Genomic DNA, 18,897 nt, shown 5'->3' on the forward strand with positions numbered 1-18,897 from the left:
AACAGCCATGGCTTAGTTCCCAGTCATTGCTGCCTCCCCGAGACATCCAGGGATTTCCCAACTGCTTCCTTTTCTAGGGAAGGAACCAGCTAGGCTGCCCATTTGGGATTGTGGCAAGCAGTCTTATATTATGACTTAAGGAATAGTGATACAACTTGATCATTATAAAGGAGCATTTGTTTTTGTAGGATAAAATCTATTATAATTCTTTTTTTTATTCTGAGATGGAGTTTCGCTCTTGTGGCCCGAGCTGGAGTGCAATGGCACAATCTTGGCTCACTGCAAGCTCTGCCTCCTGGGTTCAAGTAATTCTCCTGCCTCAGCCTCCCGAGTAGCTAGGATTATAGGTGTGCGCCACCACACACATAATTTTTTGTATTTTCAGTAGAAACAGGGTTTCACCATGTTGACCATGCTGGTCTCGAACTCCTGGTCTTGGGTGATCTGCCCATCTCGGCCTCCCAAAATGCTGGGATTACAGGTGTGAGCCACCGTGTCCGACTTATAATTCTTTTTTCAAATTTATTTTTATTTTATTTTATTTTTTAAAGATGGGGTTTCATCATGTTGGTCAGGCTGGTCTTGAACTCCTGACCTTAGGTGATCTGCCCACCTTGGCCTCCAAAGTGCTTGGATTATAGGCGTGAGCTACCATGCCCGGCCCGGCCTGTAATTCTTAATGAGATATTTTGTATGATAGCACAAAAACTTTGTAGTAATAATTACAACATAATTTTGCAGATATATTTGAAAAATCTTTTCTCATATACAGAGTTCTTTTTTAGAAATCAATTTGTAAATGCATGATGGGCTAAATATTTTTAGCCATATAGCTCCATAGATAATTATTTAGAAAAAAAAGTTATTTTGTTAGTTTTGACTGGTTTCAGAATATCTATATTTTCTTCAAATTTTTCTTAGACTCTGGTCCCAGAATATTTTGAATACATTATTCTGTCCTTGTTTCTTTCTATAAATGTTGAGGGATTTAGTTGCCAAAATGAATGGCTTAATTCATTCAAGGCAAGTTTATTTAATATTCCAATTTTTTCTTATTATGATAAAATACAAACACAATTTACCATCTTAACCATTTTTAAGTGTATAGTTTAGTGGTATTAAATACATTCATAATTCTGTGTGACCATCCATCCTTAGAACTCTCCATCTTGCAAAATTGAAACATTATGTACCCATTAAACTCTAACTATTCCTTTCTTCTCCTATTCTCTGGCAACCATCATTTGAATTTCTGTCTCTATGATTTTAACTACTCTCAGTACCTTATTTGAGTGGAATCATACAAATTTGTCTTTTTGTGATGGGCTTATTTTACTTAGCATATATCCTTAAGGATCATCGTTGTTGCAATGTTTGTCATAAATTCCTACCATTTTGAGGCTGAATAATATTTTAGTGTCAGATATATAGAGATCACATTTTCCCATCCATTCATCTGTTAATAGCTTGCTCCCACATTTTAGCTATTGTAAATAATGCTGCCATGAACATGAATGTATAGATATCTCTCTTGAGACCCTGTTTACTGTTTCTCTTCTTTTTGTTTATTGGCTTGTTTGAGACAGCGTCTTGCTCTGTCACCCAGCCAGGAGTACAGTGGCACAGTTAGGGTTCACTGCAGCCTTGATCTCCTGGGCTGAGCTGATCCTCCTCAGCCCCCTAAGTTGATGAGACTATAGGTGTGTGTTACCATGCCTGGCTGTTTTTGTTTTTGTTTTTGAAAATTTTAATAGAGACAAGGTCATGCCAAGTTTCCCAGGCTGGTCTCAAACTCCTCAGTTCAAGGGATCCTCCCACCTTGACCTCCCAAAGTGCTGGGAGTTACCATACCCAATTGAGACCTTGTTTTCAGTTCTTTTGGGCATATATCCAGAAGTGGAATTGCTGCATCATATAGTAATTCTGTTTTTAATACTTTGAGGAACTGCCTAACTGTTTTCCACAGTGGGTGTACCATTTTACAGTCCCTTCAGCAGTGTACAGGGGTTCTAGTTTTTCCACATTCTTGTCAACATTTGTCATTTTCTGGGCTTTTTTTGGATAGTTGCCATCCTAATGGGTGTGAAGTGGTATGTCATTGTAGTTTTGATTTGCATTTCTCTAATGATTAGAGATGTTGGTCATCTTTTCTTTTTTTTTTTTTTTTTTAATTGAGATGGAGTTTTGCTCTTGTTACCCAGGCTGGAGTGCAATGGCGCAATCTCGGCTCACCGCAACCTCCGCCTCCCGGGTTCAGGCAATTCTCCTGCCTCAGCCTCCTGAGTAGCTGGGATACCAGGCACGCACCACCATGCCCAGCTAATTTTTTGTATTTTTAGTAGAGACGGGGTTTCACCATGTTGACCAGGATGGTCTCGATCTCTTGACCTCATGATCCACCCGCCTCGGCCTCCCAAAGTGCTGGGATTACAGACTTGAGCCACCGCGCCTGGTCCGTTGGTCATCTTTTCATTGCTTATTGGCCATTTTTATATCTTCTTTGGAGAAATGTCTATTTAAGTCCTTTGCCTTTTATTTTTGGAGACAGAGTCTCACTCTTACCCAGGCTGGAATGCGGTGGCACGATCTTGGCTACTGCAGCCTCCACCTTCTGAGTTCAAGAGATTCTCATGCCTCAGCCTCCTGAGTAGCTGGGACTACAGGTGTCTGCCACCATGCCCAGCAAATTTTTTTTTTTTTTTAAAGATGGGGTTTCACCATGTTGGTCAGACTGGTCTTGAACTCCTGACCTCAGGTGATCCGCCCACCTTGACCTCCAAAGTGCTTGGATTACAGGCATGAGCCACCATGCCCAGCCGCCCGGCAAATTTTTATATTTTTAGTAGAGACAGGGTTTCACCACGTTGAGCAGGATGGTCTCGGTCTCATGACCTCTTGATCCACCCACCTCGGCCTCCCAAAGAGCCGGGATTACAAGCATGAGCCACTGCACCTGGCCTCTTTGCCCATTTTTGAGTCATGTTGTTTATTTTGTTGTTGAATTTGAGGGATTCTCTATATATTCTGGATATTAGTGTCTCATCAGATACATGATTTGCAAATATTTTCTCTCATTTGGCAGGTAGTCCTTTTTTTCTTTTCTTTCCTTCTTTCTTTTTTTTTTTTTAATAGAAACAGGATCTCACTATGTTTGCCTGGTTGATCTCAAACTCCTGACCCCAAGCAGTCCTCCCGCCTCAGCCTCCCAAATTGCTGGGATCACAGTCCTGAAACACTCTCCTCAGCTTTGTGGGGTGCCTTTTTACTCTGTTGATGCTGTGTTTTTTATATTGTCTCTTGATGCATGAAATTTAAAAAATCTTCATGAAGTTCAGTTTGTCTGTAGGCCTTTTTTGTTTTTGTTGCTGCTTGTTCCTTTGATGTCATATCCAAAATTGCCAAATCCAGTATCGTGAAGCTTTTGCCTTATGTTTTCTTTTATTTATTTTTAAAATTTTATTTATTTGTTTATTTTTCTGAGATGAGATCTCACTGTTTCCCAGGCTGGAGTGCAGTGGCATGATCTTGGCTCACTGCAACCTCTGCTTCCCAGGTTCAAGCGATCCTCCTGCCTCAGCCCCCCAGTGGCTCAGCTTATAGGTACATACCACCACTCCCAGCTAATTTTTGTATTTTTAGTAGAGACGGGTTAAGTCTTTGATCCATTCTGAGTTAATTTTTTTTCATGATGTCAGGTAAAAGTTCACCTTCATTCTCCTGCATGTGGATACCTAGTTTTTCTGTCACCATTTGTTGAAAAGACTGTCTTTTCCCCATTGAATTAAGCTTGGGGTTTTTTTTTTTGTTTTGTCTTGTCTTGTTTTTTTGAAACAGAATCTTGCTCTGTCACCCAGGCTGGGGTGTAGTGGCACAATCTCGGCTCACTGCAATCTCTGCCTCCCAGGTTCAAGCAATTCTCCTACCTCAGCCTCCCAAGTAGCTGGGATTATGGGCATGTGCCACCACATCAGCTAATTTTTGTATTTTTAGTAGAGATGGGGTTTCGCTCTGTTGGCCAGGTTGGTCTTGAACTCCTGACCTCAGGTGATCCACTCCCCCTCAGCCTCCCGAAGTGCTGGGATTACTCCAGCCAGAGCTCATTTTTAATGTACTTTGTTTTCCAGATTCATCATTACCAGTTAACTCATGGTTGTCTACCCTGCCCAGAGTAGACGAAGACTAAACTCAAGGCAATACCTAGTTGCTTCTCTTCCTTCTGTCTTTAATTTGTTTTTTCCCTTTCTTTCTGCCAAGTGTAGCCCAGTTGTAATCTGGCTCTCCTTCTTCCATATCACTAAAGAATATTTCCAGTTTAAGCCATTCCAGGAAATTCTGGTTTTATGACGTGTTCTCCTCCCTGAGGGAAAGACTGACCTTGGGGCATTGCAGGTTTAATCACTGAACTTTTAAAAGTCAGATAAATAGAACTCTATGAATCACAATGCTTGTGAAATTATGATTCAAAACAACAATTAAAATTCATGGTAGGACCTTAGGGCAGGAGTCTAGGATTTGGGCAAGAGAAAGTCTAAGATGACAAGATACTCAGTATGGTTTTTGTTATTTTTAAGGCAGAGAACAGCTACTCTTCAAACATTTTTATTGATTAAAAAAATTGGGGGGCCAGACACAGTGGTTCACACCTGTAATCCCAGCACTTTGGGAGGCCAAGGTGGAAGAATCACTTGAACTTGGGAGTTTCTTTTTTTAATTTGCTTGCTTATATATTTTTTTTCTTCAAGACAGTGTCATTCTATTACCCAGGCTGGAGTGCAATGGCACGATCTGAGCTCACTGCAACCTCCACCTTCTGGGTTCAAGTGATTCTCCTGCCTTAGCCTCCCAAGCAGCTGGGATTTCAGGTGTGCACCACCAGGCCTGGCTAATTTTTGTATTTTTAGTAGAGACAGGGTTTCACCATGTTGGCCAGCTGGTCTTGAACTCCTGACTATAAGGGTAGCCGAGAGAAAGGAGAATAGACCCAAAATCAGGCAAGAAAGTTTTATTCAGCTGCCTGGCTGCTCCATAACAATCAGAGGAGGCAGCCCTGAGCTTACAAAATGAGGGGCTTATATAGGGTGAGAGGGGCATAAGGGGGGTGTTTCAGGTAACAGGCACAGAGATAGTTTGTTAACTTGCAAAAGACCTACAACACATCATTCTATGACTTTTGTGGAGGCAGTCTTTAAAAAATAAGACAGAAACCAGGATTTTTTTTACAGATATGTGTCAAACAGGAATTTACAAGTATGGATAACCAACATATGTTTTCTTTGTCCTCCCTTGAGCTGCCCGGATGGCTGTAATCAGGTTTTGCTTAATTGCCACACATCTGGCAGCCTTGATGTGGTGCCTGGTTAGGGGTTCAGGAGTGCAGCTGCAGGGCAATCAGAGGGGGCTGGGGTCAGCCTGCGTGTAGGGGATTTTCTGAGGCAGCACAGCTCGTCCCTAACACGGACCTCATGTGATCTGTCTGCTCAGCCTCCCAAAGTACTGGGACTACAGGCATGAGCCATAGCACCTGGCTGAGCCTGGAGTTTGAGGCTGCACTTCACTTCAGTCTAGGTGACAGAGCAAGACCCTGACTCCAAAAATAAAAAACACTAGCTAATTGGGAAAAAATCCAAGCAGTCCCAAAGTATATAAGGTCCTTCCTCTAGAATACGTTTCCCTTCTTCTTCCCTTCCCACTGCCAGACACACACACACACACACACACACACACACACACACAAGCATGTGAATTTTCCAGGCATGGTCACTATTACCTGTGTGGCATGGGTGGTCTGCTTATTTACGTGGAGTTTTTTTTTTAACTAGAATTTCAAGTCAATAATTTTACAGAGGAAAATTATTTATAAACTATGGCTTTTGCCAAGCAAAAGGGGGAAGGCAGGTTAGGAGTATATGGAGAGGGCAAGCTGCTTGGGGAGCTGACTGCTCCCAGAGTGGACCTGACTGAGCTGACCTTTGCCCCTGTTCACCTCCATTGCTGGGATATCCATGTTTCGGGCTGCTCCTCCCCTCTAGCTCTGTTTCCTTTCAAGTTTGCCATTACCTGTTTTATGAGCTTATTAAAGGTGAATGGGAGCCCTGCGTCAATCTTGTTGACATGGGATTAGGGACAGGCTTAAATATAACATAAATAAGTAGACTGTAAAGTTCTGCATGAGACAAGGAAACTAAGTACTGTGCCCACTTCTGGTTAGAAAATTAGGCAAAGTTTCAAAGAGGTAATGTTTGCAATGAACTTGGAAGGTTTGATGAAATTTTGATAATGGAGACAAGGCTGGGCACGGTGGCTTGTGCCTGTAATCCCAGCACTTTGGGAGGCCAAGGTGGGAGGATAGCTTGAGCCCAGGAGTTTAAGACCAGCCTGGGAAACATAGTAAGACCTCATCTCTACAACAACAGAAAAGGATAATGGAGACAAGACAGGGAAAATTGAGGTTAGCACTTGAACCTTCAGATATAGAAGCAAGAAAAAGCAAAATGCTTTGTAGCTAGTTTTTGTATAGGAAAATAAATAGAAATAAGGATGAAAGGAGAGGATTTGTCATATTGTGGAGCATCTTAGCTGCCAGGCTGGGAGCTAATACTTCACTCCTGAGGTTCTGGAGGGATGAAGCCTGTGGGGAGGCTGACTCACCCTGGGCAGAGCAGGAGACAGCATTAGGACAACGTGAGGACCAAGGCTGAGGACACTGGAGCCGGGATGGTGGGGGTCCAAAACTGAGGTGTCCCTTCCTGGCCCTGGGTGTGTTCCTTACCTCCAAATGTCTTACTTCCTTCTCTTGAAAGTGGAGGTGAGAATACTAGGACCTACCGTTTAGTGTGTTGGCAGGAGCGAGCAAGAGAATCCCATACAGCCTGGCACATAGTGAGCCCTAGAACACGTTGATGCTGGCTAGAGCAGAATCTGGGCTCCAGCTCAGTAGACACCAAGGGAGAACCTTTTTATGTGTTAGTGTAGAAAGACAACACTCTTCGTGACCTTATAGAAGTAATCAAGCAACTTATAAACAAAGGGCTGCTGGGAAGTTGTTACTGAGCTTGTCTATAAGTCAAGCTCTAGTTTAATAATGGTATGCACTTTGGGAGACTGAGGCAGGGGTATTGCTTGAGGCCAGGAGTTTGAGACCAGCCTGGCCAACATGGTGAAACCCCATCTTTACTAAAATTACAAAAATTAGCCTGGCGTGGTTCTGCACGCCTCTAATCCCAGCTGCACCGGGAGGCTGAGGCACGAGAATTGCTTGAATCCAGGAGGTAGAGGTTACAATGAGCTGAAGTCATGCCACTGTACTCCAGCCTGAACAACAGAGTGAGATTCAGTCTCAAAAGAAAAAACAAAAATGGGTTGACTGGGCATGGTGGCTTACACCTGTGATCCCAACACTGAGAGGCTGAGGCGGGAGGATTGCTTGAGCCCAGGAATTCTAGACCAGCTTGGGCAACATAACAAGACCCTATCTATTGGGGAAAAGAAAAAGCCAAGCATCGTGGCTAACAGCTACTTGGGAGGCTGAGACAGGAGGATTGCTTGAGCCTGGTTGAGGCTTCAGTGAACTGTGATCATACCACTCCACTCCTGGGTGATGGAGTGACACCCTGTCTCAGAAAGAAAGAGAGAAAGGGAGAGAGAGAGAGAAGAGAGAAAGGGAGAGAGAGAGGAGAGAGAGAGAGAGAGAAAAGAGGGAGGGAGGGAGAGGAAGGGAGGGAGAGACAGAAGGAAGGAAGGAGTAAATGTAAGGGCAGCACAAAAGAAAGTTTTGGTAGACCCGAGGCTTCTTTTCTTTTCTTTCTTTCTTGCCCATTTTGTAAAGGGTATTCTGCCTATACCCATTCTAAAATATCCACATTCCTTTACAGTTAGTGTAGGGCAAGCTATTACTGAATAACAGACAGCTTCTGCTTTTTGCTCATTTCTGTGGATTCAGTATAAAGATTCTAACATTGTTGCTTTATGGTTGACCCCTTGGTGAATGTGCATCATTGAGGCTATAGTCACTGCCTTTATTTGTTTCTGATTTGATCTTACAGTGGAGATAAGTCAGGCATAAGGTGTGGCAGGGGCAGGAAGTGCTTGTAGCTTTCACTTCAGGAGCATGAAATCTTGTGTTTTCTCCACTCCCTGTTGGTGGTGATGTTGGGTAGGTCTCTTCTACCTGGTGATAAGAGAATGAGCATCCTCCAAGCTTCTGGTAGGATCAGACTAAACAAATAGATCACCAACCTGGAAACATCCAAACATTGCATCTGTTTTGAGTAGACACATTACCAAATTTTAAATCATATCTAACCAAGGATGGGCGGCAAAGAGTTGATGTTGTTCCAGCCGCCTGGTGACACTTGTCACGACCCTGTGCCCTGAATTCCAGGAAGGATTAGAGGAGCCAGGGGTTGCTTTCACCAGTCAGCATCCAGTCTGGAATCCTAGCATCCCAAAAGTGTGGGTCCTTGTTGACTCAAACTTAGACTTCTTTGGTATCTTAAAGCTTAAGGAAAACTTGTTCTGAAAAGCTCACTGATTTTGATCCTGGGGATAAAGTATTAACATTTAGTGATATTCTTTCCATTTAGATCTACAGAGTTGGATTCTAACTGGTCGTGGTTTCAGTTGCGATGCATGCAAGTTGGAGGAAACGCCAATGCAGTAAGTTCATCTCAAACTCGCTATTTTCTTTCTTGTTTAAATATTTGTTATGCTATAATAGTAAAAAAGTAGCTTTGCACAATGGCAGTATCATAGCCAATGAGGTTTAACCAAGGCGCGATTATTGCTAATTGAAAACTTTTCCCAATACACTGCCATGACAACTTGAAATATAGTTGGCATTGGCAATTTTTGACAGTCTCTACGGAGACTGAATTAAAAAAAAAAAAAAAGTAAAGAAGTTCAGGCTAGGCGTGGCGGCTCATGCCTGTAATCCCACTCCTTTGGGAGGCCAAGGTGGAGGATCACTGGAGCCCAGGAGTTCAAGACCACCCTAGGCAACATGGCGAGACCCTCTATTTAGAAAAACCAAACAGGCCAGGCGTTGTGGCTCACGCCTGTAATCCTAGCACTTTGGGTGGCCAAGGCAGGCAGATCACTTGAGGTCAGGAGTTTGAGACCAGCCTGGCCAACATGGTGGAACCATGTACTAAAAATACCAAAATTAGCTGGGCATGGTGCCACACACACCTGTAATCCCAGCTATGTGGGAGGCTGAGGCAGGAGAATTGCTTGAACCTGGAAGGCAGAGGTTATAGAGGTTACAGTGAGCTGAGATCATACTCACTCAGTTGCACTCCAGCTGGGCAACAGAGCAAGACCTCATCCCCAAAACCAAACAAACAAAAAGAGTTCAATACTTGCAAATTTGGTAGGCCCTATGACATGAGGAAGAGAGCCTGATGGATTTTGAAGTTAGACCCAGTTCACTTATTTATTCAAAAATCTGTTAAACACCTAATAAACAGGAAACGTTGGCTACGTGCTGGGGATATAGTGACAGACAAGACAAACAAGTTCCCTTCTGGGTGCAGTGGCTCATGGTTGTAATCCTAGAACTTTGGGAGACTGAGTCAGGCAGATTGCCTTGAGCCTATGAATACATGACCAGCCTGGACAACATGGCAAAACCCCATCTCTACAAAAAATACACAAATTAGCAAAGCATGATGCATATCTGCAGTCCAAGCTACTCGGGAGGCTGAGGTGGAGGATCTCTTGAGCCTGGGAGGTAGAGGCTGTAGTGAGCTGAGATTGCACCATTGCTCTCCAGCCTGTGTGACAGAGTGAGACCTCATCTCTAAAAAATAATTTAAAATAACCAAGATCCCCTCTTAGAGACAGAGGCTTTCGGAGAGTAATCAAAGAAATATGTTCACAGGAAAACAACAGGCAGTGGTAAGTGCTTTAAGAAAATTAAAACAGGAAGTAAGGGCATCAAGAAACTGGAGGCTTCTTTATGACAATAGTTTTTTAATATCTGGGGTGACTTTGTGCTTAGGATGGAATGCTTGTATTTGAATTAACATTTAACTTCTTAAATCTACAAATTAAAAAAACTCATTCTTTTTGTTTGTTTTTGTTTTTTTGATATGGAGTCTGGCTCTGTTGCCCAGGCTGGAGTGCAGTGGTGCCATCTCACCTCACTGCAACCTCTGCCTCCCTGGTTGAAGAGATTCTCCTGCCTCAGCCTCCTGAGTAGCTGGGACTACAGGCATGCGCCACCATGCCCGGGTCTTTTGATATTTTTAGTAGAGATGGGGTTTCACCATGTTGGCCAGGCTGGTCTTGAATTCCTGACCTCAACTGATCTGCCTGCCTTGGCCTCCCAAAGTACTAGAATTACAGGGGTGAGCCACCATGCCCAGCCAAAAAACCCATTCTTCACATCTTCAAACATAGCAAATATTGTGTGTTAATTTCTAAACACAAATATTAATATTGTGTGTTAAGTTTAGTTTATAATATTAAAAGAACAGATTTCCTTAAACCCCATTTACAAACCTGATTAAGGATTTTCAAACATTTTAAACTTTATTTACAAATTCAATATATTTGATTATCTGAAACACTGAACTGGCAGCCTTACATATCTAACCAGCCAAATCTTGCAAAGCTCTGTAGCCTCTTTATCAGGCCAAAATGGTGTAGGTTGAGTAAATGGAATTCTTTTAGGCATTTCTTATATGCTAAAGTATAAGAAATCAAATTTGTATACATTTCAAATAAAAATTATAGCCAGCATGGTGGCTCATGCCTGTAACTCCAATACTTTGGGAGGCTGAGGTGAGAGGATCACTTGAGTCCAGGAGTATAAGACCAGCCTGGGCAACATAGTAAGACCTCATCTATACAAAAAACTTAAAAATTAGTAAGGCATGGTAGTACCTGCCTATAGTCTGAGCTACTCAGGAGGTTGAGGTGGGAGGATCACTTGAGCCCAGAAGTTCAAGGCTGCAGTAAGCTGTGATAATGCCATTACACTCCAGCCTCGGTAACAGAGCAAGACCCTGTCTCAAAAAAAAGATAATAATAATTTTATATACACACACACACACACGTATACACACACGCACACATATGTGCATATTAATTAAATTGTTAAAGTTGTAAGTCTAAGATAGCAGTTTTCAAAATGCTAGTTTCTCAATCTTTTTTCATCATTGTCCCTAAGCAGAAAAATTAATTAGAAAATTTTTCATTTAAATTCTATCTAGGCTAGGCGTGGTGGCTTACGCCTGTCATCCAGGCACTTTGGAGGCCAAGGCAGGCGGATCACCTGAGGTCAAGGGTTCAAGACCAGCCTGACCAACATGGTGAAACCCCGTCTTTAAAAAAATAATGAATAAATAAATAGGATCTAATGTTTCCCTAATGAGAGAAATTAAATACTAAGGGATACAAGTTTGTCAAGTAGAGGCTACCTTTGGAAGGCCACAAACCATTGTAATAACTAAGATTTTTTTTTTTTTACTTTTCAAGAAACAATTTTTTTTTTTTTTTGAGACTGAGTTTCTCTCTTGTTACCCAGACTGGAGTGCAATGGCACGGTCTCGGCTCACTGCAACCTCCGCCTCCTGGGTTCAAGCAATTCTCCTGCCTCAGCCTCCCCTGCCTCAGTGAGTAGCTGGGACTACAGGCACGCACCACCATGCCCAGCTAATTTTTGTATTTTTAGTAACGACGGGGTTTCAGTTTGTTGACCAGGATGGTCTCGATCTCTTGACCTCGTGATCCACCCGCCTTGGCCTCCCAAAGTGCTGGGATTACAGGCTTGGGCCACTGCGCCCAGCCAAGAAACAATTTTTGCCCCTCTTAATGAAAAATATATGCCTGGCCAGGCATGGTGGCTCATACCTGTAACCCTAGAACTCTGGGAGGCTAAGGCAGGAGGACCACTTGAGCCCATGAGTTCAAGACCAGCCTGGACAGCAAAGTCTACAAAAACATTTTTTAATTAGCCAGGCATAGTGGTGCATGCCTATAGTCCCAGCCACTTGGAAGTCTGAGGCAGGAGAATCACTTGAGCCCAGGAGGTTGAGGCTGCAGTGAGCAGTGTTCACCGTGCCACTGTATGCTAGCCAGCCTGGGTAACAGAGCAAGACCGTCTCAAAAAAAAAAAAAGAATATATGCCTTAGATGTTTCAAGCTTTTTTTTTTTTTTTTTTTTTGAGACAAAGTCTTACTCCTGTTGCCTAGGCTGGAGTGCAATGGCAAAATCATGGCTCACTGCAGCCAGCCTCAGCGTCCTGGGCTCAGGTGATTCTCCCACTCAGCCTCCCAAGTAGCTGGGACTACAGGCAAGTACCACCACGCACAGCAAGTTTTTTTACATTTTTAATAGAGAAAGAGTTTTGCCATGTTGCCAGGCTGGTCTTGAACTCCTAGGCTCAAGTTATCTGCTCACTTCGGCCACCCAAAATGCTGGGATTACAGGCATGAGCCGCCGGACTCGTCCAGTGTTTCTTACTAATTTTTTAATTAATTTTCTATTTTTTTGTAGAGACATAGTCTCATTTTGGTTCCCAGGCTGGTCTCAAACTCTCGGCCTCAAGCAATCCTCCTGCCTTGGCTTTCTAAAGTGCTGGAATTATAGGCATGATCCACTGTGACCAGCCTCAAGCATCTTACTAGAAACCTTTGCCCATTATCATGGTGTTTACAAACTTGTTCCTAAACTTAGCACTATTGGTTTGACTTACCTGTCTTTATTTCTAAGCCTTCCCAAGGGTGCAGAGTCACCCTCCAAACTCCAGAAAGGAGCGCTCTCATTTCAAGCCAGCGGGGGTTAGGGGACATAGGGAGGGAAGGCTCACATCAGTGATCATTCAGCTTACCCAGTGGAGCTATGAGTTATGGGTTTGGAACCATCCTTTTTGTATTTGAATCTTAACTCTGTCCTTCACTACCCATGTAACCTGGGGCAAGTTGTCGAACCTCTGAGTGCTTCATTTTCCCCATCTGTAAAGTGTAGATAGTAATAGTGACTGTCTGAAGTGTTGGTGTGAGGATTGAATGAGATGATGCCCATAAAGTACTTGGGACAGGATCTGGAACATGTCAGTGACCAATATCATTATTAGTCAATTGTTAATAAAAGGATCACTGGCCGGGCGCGGTGGCTCACGCCTCTAATTTCAGCACTTTGGGAGGCCGAGGCGGGATCACAAGGTGAAGAGATCGAGACCATCCTGGTCGACATGGTGAAACCCTGTTTCTACTAAAATTACAAAAATTAGCTGGGCATGGTGGCACACACCTGTAGTCCCAGCTGCTCGGGAGGCTGAGGCAGGAGAATTGCTTGAACCCAGTAGGCGGAGGTTGCGGTAAGTGGAGATCGCGCCATTGCACTCCAGCCTGGGTAACAAGAGTGAAACTCCATCTCAAAAAAAAAAAAAGGGATCACTTATATAGATTTTTAGAAAACCTGTTCTAATTAAGATCTGAATTCTATAATTTATGTCTATACATGGATCCTCATGAAGTGGGTGAAAGCAGTTTTTTCTAATTGTTTAAATACTTGTTTTATTATCTTACCTATATTGTAGTCTCTGTTAATGACAAAGTAGTGCTAAAAAAGGTAAATGTTAATGTAGCTCCTAATTTGTCAAAAATTCTGATTTAGTAGAATCCAAATTGAGATTGATTGTGGACTGGGTGTAGTGGCTCACGCTTCTAATCCCAGCACTTTGGGAAGCCAAGCTGGGAGGATTTCTTGAATCCAGGAGTTGGAGGCTGCAGTGAGCCATGATCATGCCACACTACACTCCAGCCTGGATGACAGAGTCAGACCGTCTAAAAAACAAAAGGGTCAGGAGCAGTGGCTCACGCCTGTCATCCCAGCACTTTGGGAGGCCAAGGCAGGTGGCTCCCTTGAGCTCAGGAGTTCAAGACTAGCCTGGGCAACATAGCGAGACCCCATCTCTACAAAAAATACAAATTAGCCAGGTGTGGTGGCACATGCCTGTAATCCCAGCTACTTGGGAGGCTGAGGTGGTGGGATCGTTTGAGCCCAGGAAATGGAGGTTGCAGTGAACCTAGATGGAGCTACTGCACTGCAGCCTGGGGAATAGAGCAAGACTCTGTCTCAAAAACAGAAAAAAAAAAAAGTGGCTGGGCATGGTCACTCATACCTGTATTCCTAGCACTTTGGGAGGCTGAGGCAGGCGGATCATGAGGTTAGGAGTTTGAGACCAGCCTGGCCAACATAGTGAAACTCTGTCTTAAAAAATAAGGAGCCGGGTGCGGTGGCTCACGCCTATAATCCCAGCACTTTGGGAGGCCAAGATGGGTGGATCACAAGGTCAAGAGATCGAGACCATCCTGGTCAACATGGTGAAACCCCGTCTCTACTAAAAATACAAAAATTAGCTGGGCGTGGTGACGCATGCCTGTAGTCCCAGCTACTAGGGAGGCCAAAGCAGGAGAATTGCTTGAATGCAGGAGATGGAGGTTGCGGTGAGCCAAGATCACATCATTGCACTCCAGCCTGGGTAACAAGAGCGAAACTCGGTCTCAAAAAAAAAAAAAAAAAAAGGAAAGAAAAAAGTAGACATATCCAAGTCACGGCACCAAAAAAAAAAAAAGAAAGAAAAGAAAAGAAATTGATTGTTTATGAATTAAAAGTAGTCCCAAGTAGAAAGTTTCTCCCGAAATAAATTTCACAATGACAGAGGTGGTTTATTGGGCAAATGAGGACTAGTTATTTCATTTTATAATGCAAGCAGTATAGCTAGTTTTACCAAAATATTAATCTGTATGCTTTTCTCTGTAGTCTTCCTTTTTTCATCAACATGGGTGTGCCACCAATGACACCAATGCCAAGTACAACAGTCGCACTGCGCAGCTCTATAGGGAGAAAATCAGATCACTCGCTTCCCAAGCAACACGGAAGCATGGCACTGATGTAAGTCACTGGAGGCTGGATTGTTTCCTTTAGATACACGTTTGCTTAGTAGAAAGTGATTTTTATCCTGAATAATAAAACGTTTCTGCCTGAGTTGTCTTACAAGGAAATAATGTACAGTAGATTATTATTATTTGAAATAGTTATGTTCTGCGTGAGCACTGGATTAGTGAATACTGAAACATTGCTCCTAGGAGAAATACAGGATTAGGTTCCTATGAGCTTCTGGTCTCATTTTCGTCAGCTGATCGATACATAACCTTATTTAACATGTGTTTCTATTTAAAGACACCTTTTTAAATATGTATTGATGACTCATGAATATTGAACTCACAGCCAAGGAGTATAACTCAGCCCTGAATGAAGCTTATTTAACACCTGGGTTTTTTCTCCGTAAGACACATCATAGCCTTCATGTGTTTCATGGGAACAAACGTTAGATAGCCCTTCAGTACTGCACTTGAGAGCCGTCTTAAACAATGACATCCTCAGTAAAAAGCACAGAAATATGAAGGACGTAGCACTAAATAAAACTACAGAAAGGGCATTTGTTTATGAAAACTGAAACAAGAAGGCAGAGTGTGTCTTGTTCCACGTCAACTGGGAACGTGCTTCTTGGGGAACGCATGTTTTGCTGCACTGTTCTCCCAATGACTGAAAACACCACGAGGACTGATTTTGGGGTTAAAAGTAAATTTTAGCAAGTAGGTAAATTCCTAAATATGAAATCCATGAAAAATGAGGATTGATTATCATTTAGAACCTGCATTTAGATATGAAGTCCTTGATCTTTCCTTTTCAGAAATGGTTTGTGTATTTGAGGTACTTGACTTCCTCAAGGTTCAGAAGCAAAATTTACTGGATGATAGATTACTAAAGTGCACTCAGAGGTCCCATGTAGGCATGTTACCGATTTTATAAGAATGGAAAGTGCCGTGCTTGCTTCAGCAGCGCATATACTAAAATTGGAAAGATACAGAGAAGATTAGCATGGCCCCTGCCAAGGATGACACGCAAATTCGTGAAGTGTTCCATATTTAAAAAAAAAAAAAAGCCGGGCGCAGTGGCTCACACCTGTAATCTCAGCACTTTGGGAGGTTGAAATGGGTGGATCACCTGAGGTCAGCAGTTGAGACCAGCCTGACCAATATGGTGAAACCCTATCTTTAAAAAAAAAAAAGAATGGAAAGCGCCAGTCTTTAGGAAACAGGTCTCTATAAGGGAAGTGAAGGGTATCAAATAAAACCCTTTACAGGCCAGATGAAATGCTTAGCCCCGTGTTGTGTTTTTGTTCTAGCTGTGGCTTGATAGTTGTGTCGTCCCACCTTCGTCCCCTCCACCAAAGGAGGAAGATTTTTTTGCCTCTCATGTTTCTCCTGAGGTATGTATTATGCTTCACATAATTTTAAAGTGTGCTTACTCTGACAGTTACAAAGGTACATATTTTAAATGCTAGGATGTAGGCTAAGCTGTTGTAATAAAAAGTCTTGAAATATAACTATTTAAGAGAGAAATGACATTATCAGCAATTCCAAGGTTAGGCTATCTGCTGTTAACTGATGGACTGACTTTGCTGTTCTCAACATGTGGCTTCCCTTCAGGGTCTAAAGCAGCTGCTCCAGTTTAAGACTCTCCCAGCTTAAAGGAAGAGGACAAGCATCCTTCAGAGCAAATGCCCTATTCATTTTTTTTTGAGACTGAATCTGGCGCTGTTGCCCAGGCTGGAGTGCAGTGACACAAACTCGCTCATTACATCCTCCGCCCTCTGGATTCAAACTATTCTCCTGCCTCAGCCTCCTGAGTAGCTGGGACTGCAGGTGTGCACCACCACACCCAGGAAATTTTTGTATTTTTAGTAGAGATGGGATTTCACCACATTGGCCAGGCTGGTCTTGAACTCCTGACCTCAGGTGATACACCTGTCTTGACCACCCAAAGTGCTGAAATTACAGCTGTGAGCCACCTCGCCCAGCCACAAATGCCCAATTTTTTTACAGAAAAAGTCTAGAGGGAGCTCCCATCCTTCTGCTTATGTCTTGTGAGCTGAAATTTGGTTGCATGTCTTATCTAACTGCCAGGGATAGAAATTAGAAATTCTTACTAATAGTATGCCACAGTTCAGTTCAGAGCTCTGAAACTGACAAAAAAATGAAGACTTTTTTTTTTTTTTTTAATAAACAAGGGATTTCACCATGATGGCCAGGCTGGTCTTGAACTCCTGACCTCAGGTGATCCACCTACCTTGGCCTCCCAAAGTGCTAGGATTACAGGCGTGAACCACCATGCCTGGCCGAATGAAGACATTTTTATTTTTTGAGATGGAGTTTCGCTCTTGTTACCCAGGCTGGAGTGCAATGGCACCATCTCGGCTCACCGCAACCTCCGCCTCCTGGGTTCAGGCAATTCTCCTGCCTCAGCCTCCTGAGTAGCTGGGATTACAGGTGCACGCCACCATGCCCAGCTAATTTTTTTTTGTATTTTTAGTAGAGATGGGGTTTCACCGTGTTGACCTGGATGGTCTCAATCTCTTGACCTCGTGATCCACCCGCCTTGGCTTCCCAAAGTGCTGGGATTACAGGCTTGAGCCACTGCACCCGGCTGAAGACATTTTTAATAGGGGTTTCATTCTCAGTACACTAGCTCTGCTGTTTATGTAGTATATATCTCAAAGCTATTGAATGAGTTAATACAGATATAAATACTAGTACCTGGCACAAAGTAAGTCTTCAGTAAGTGCTCTAAATATCACTATCTTCATCTTTATGACCTGATAGCAGCAGTGACAGCAATCCACAGTACTTGTATGGCCTTTCCTCAGATCACTTAGATCTAAGGAAAGTAAAGCCTAAAAAGCCACAATATTTATTATTTGGCCTTTTCTTTTTTTTTTTTTTTTTAGATGGAGTTTTCATTCTTGTTGCCCAGTCTGGAGTGCAATGGTATGATCTCAGCTCACTGCAACCTCTGCCTCCCAGGTTCAAGCGATTCTCCTGCCTCAGCCTCTGGAGTAGCTGGGATTACAGGCATGCGCCACCACACCTGGTTAATTTTGTATTTTTAGTAGTATGGGGTTTCTCCATGTTGGTCAGGATGGTCTTGAACTCCTGACCTCAGGTGATCTGCCCCCCTCAGCTTCCCAAAGTGCTGAGATTACAGGCATGAGCCACCATGCCCAGCTTACTATTTAGCCCTTTAAGGTAACATGTGCCTACATCTGTCTTAGAGCATCATATGTTCTGCCAGCTACCCTACCTCTGCCCAGTCCCACTGACTGAGGAGCATGATTTGTTGAACTCTTGCTCAATCCATTCTTTAATTTTCTTTTTTTTTCTCAGATGGAGTCTATATTGCCCAGGCTGGAGTGCACTGGCACGATCTCAGCTCATTGCAACCTCTACCTCCCAAGTTCAAGCAATTCTCCTGCCTCAGCCTCCCGAGTAGCTGGGATTACAGGCATGCGCCCCCATGCCCAGCTAATTTTTTTGTATTTTTAGTAGAGACGGGGTTTCACCATGTTGGACAGGCTGGTTTTGAACTCCTAACCTCAGGTGATCTGCCTGCCTCAGCCTCCCAAAGTACTGGGATTACAGACATGAGCCTCTGTGGCCAGTTTATTCTTTAATTTTCAATTTAAAACTACATAAAGTTATGTAAGTTGTTAAACCTTATTTTTTGTGTTTTTTTTTGTGTTTTTTTTTTGCTATTATAATTTGCACGTACTTACTAGCATTGTCACAGTCAATAGTTACCAAAAATGGTTATTAAAAAAAAAAAAGAGAACAGGCCGGGCACGGTGGCTCAAGCCTGTAATCCCAGTACTTTGGGAGGCCAAGGCGGGTGGATCTCGAGGTCAAGAGATTGAGACCATCCTGGTCTACAAGGTGAAACCCCATCTCTACTGAAAATACAAAAAATTAGCTAGGCATGGTGGCGCGTGCCTGTAATCCCAGCTACTCAGGAGGCTGAGGTGGGAGAATTGCCTGAACCCAGGAGGC

General features: G+C 43.1%; 1 protein-coding gene and 2 non-coding genes across 9 annotated transcripts in view; all 3 read left to right on the forward strand.

Annotated features, from left to right (window-relative positions):
* The window catches only part of ARFGAP3 (ARF GTPase activating protein 3), a 67,936-nt gene that overhangs the window by 11,186 nt on the left and 37,853 nt on the right, over positions 1–18,897 (forward strand). For 4 of the 7 annotated variants that reach the window (XM_078333921.1, XM_078333924.1, XM_078333890.1 and 1 more), the window contains 3 exons: positions 8,583–8,655; positions 14,771–14,902; positions 16,200–16,283. In XM_078333921.1, coding sequence (XP_078190047.1) covers positions 8,629–8,655; positions 14,771–14,902; positions 16,200–16,283 — 243 coding nt within the window. In that variant the 5' untranslated portion in view covers positions 8,583–8,628. The remainder of the gene's footprint in view (positions 1–8,582; positions 8,656–14,770; positions 14,903–16,199; positions 16,284–18,897) is intronic. The other 3 variants (XM_078333935.1, XM_078333911.1, XM_078333920.1) reach the window with 1 other exon arrangement.
* Positions 8,726–8,866, forward strand: LOC118147926 (U4 spliceosomal RNA). Its single transcript, XR_004734626.1, has one exon. It is a non-coding gene; the product is annotated as a U4 spliceosomal RNA (small nuclear RNA).
* On the forward strand, positions 15,838–15,943 carry LOC118148074 (U6 spliceosomal RNA). The gene has a single exon (XR_004734866.3). It is a non-coding gene; the product is annotated as a U6 spliceosomal RNA (small nuclear RNA).

Source organism: Callithrix jacchus, chromosome 1 (assembly GCF_049354715.1).
Source record: "Callithrix jacchus isolate 240 chromosome 1, calJac240_pri, whole genome shotgun sequence".
Classification (NCBI taxonomy): domain Eukaryota; kingdom Metazoa; phylum Chordata; class Mammalia; order Primates; family Cebidae; genus Callithrix; species Callithrix jacchus.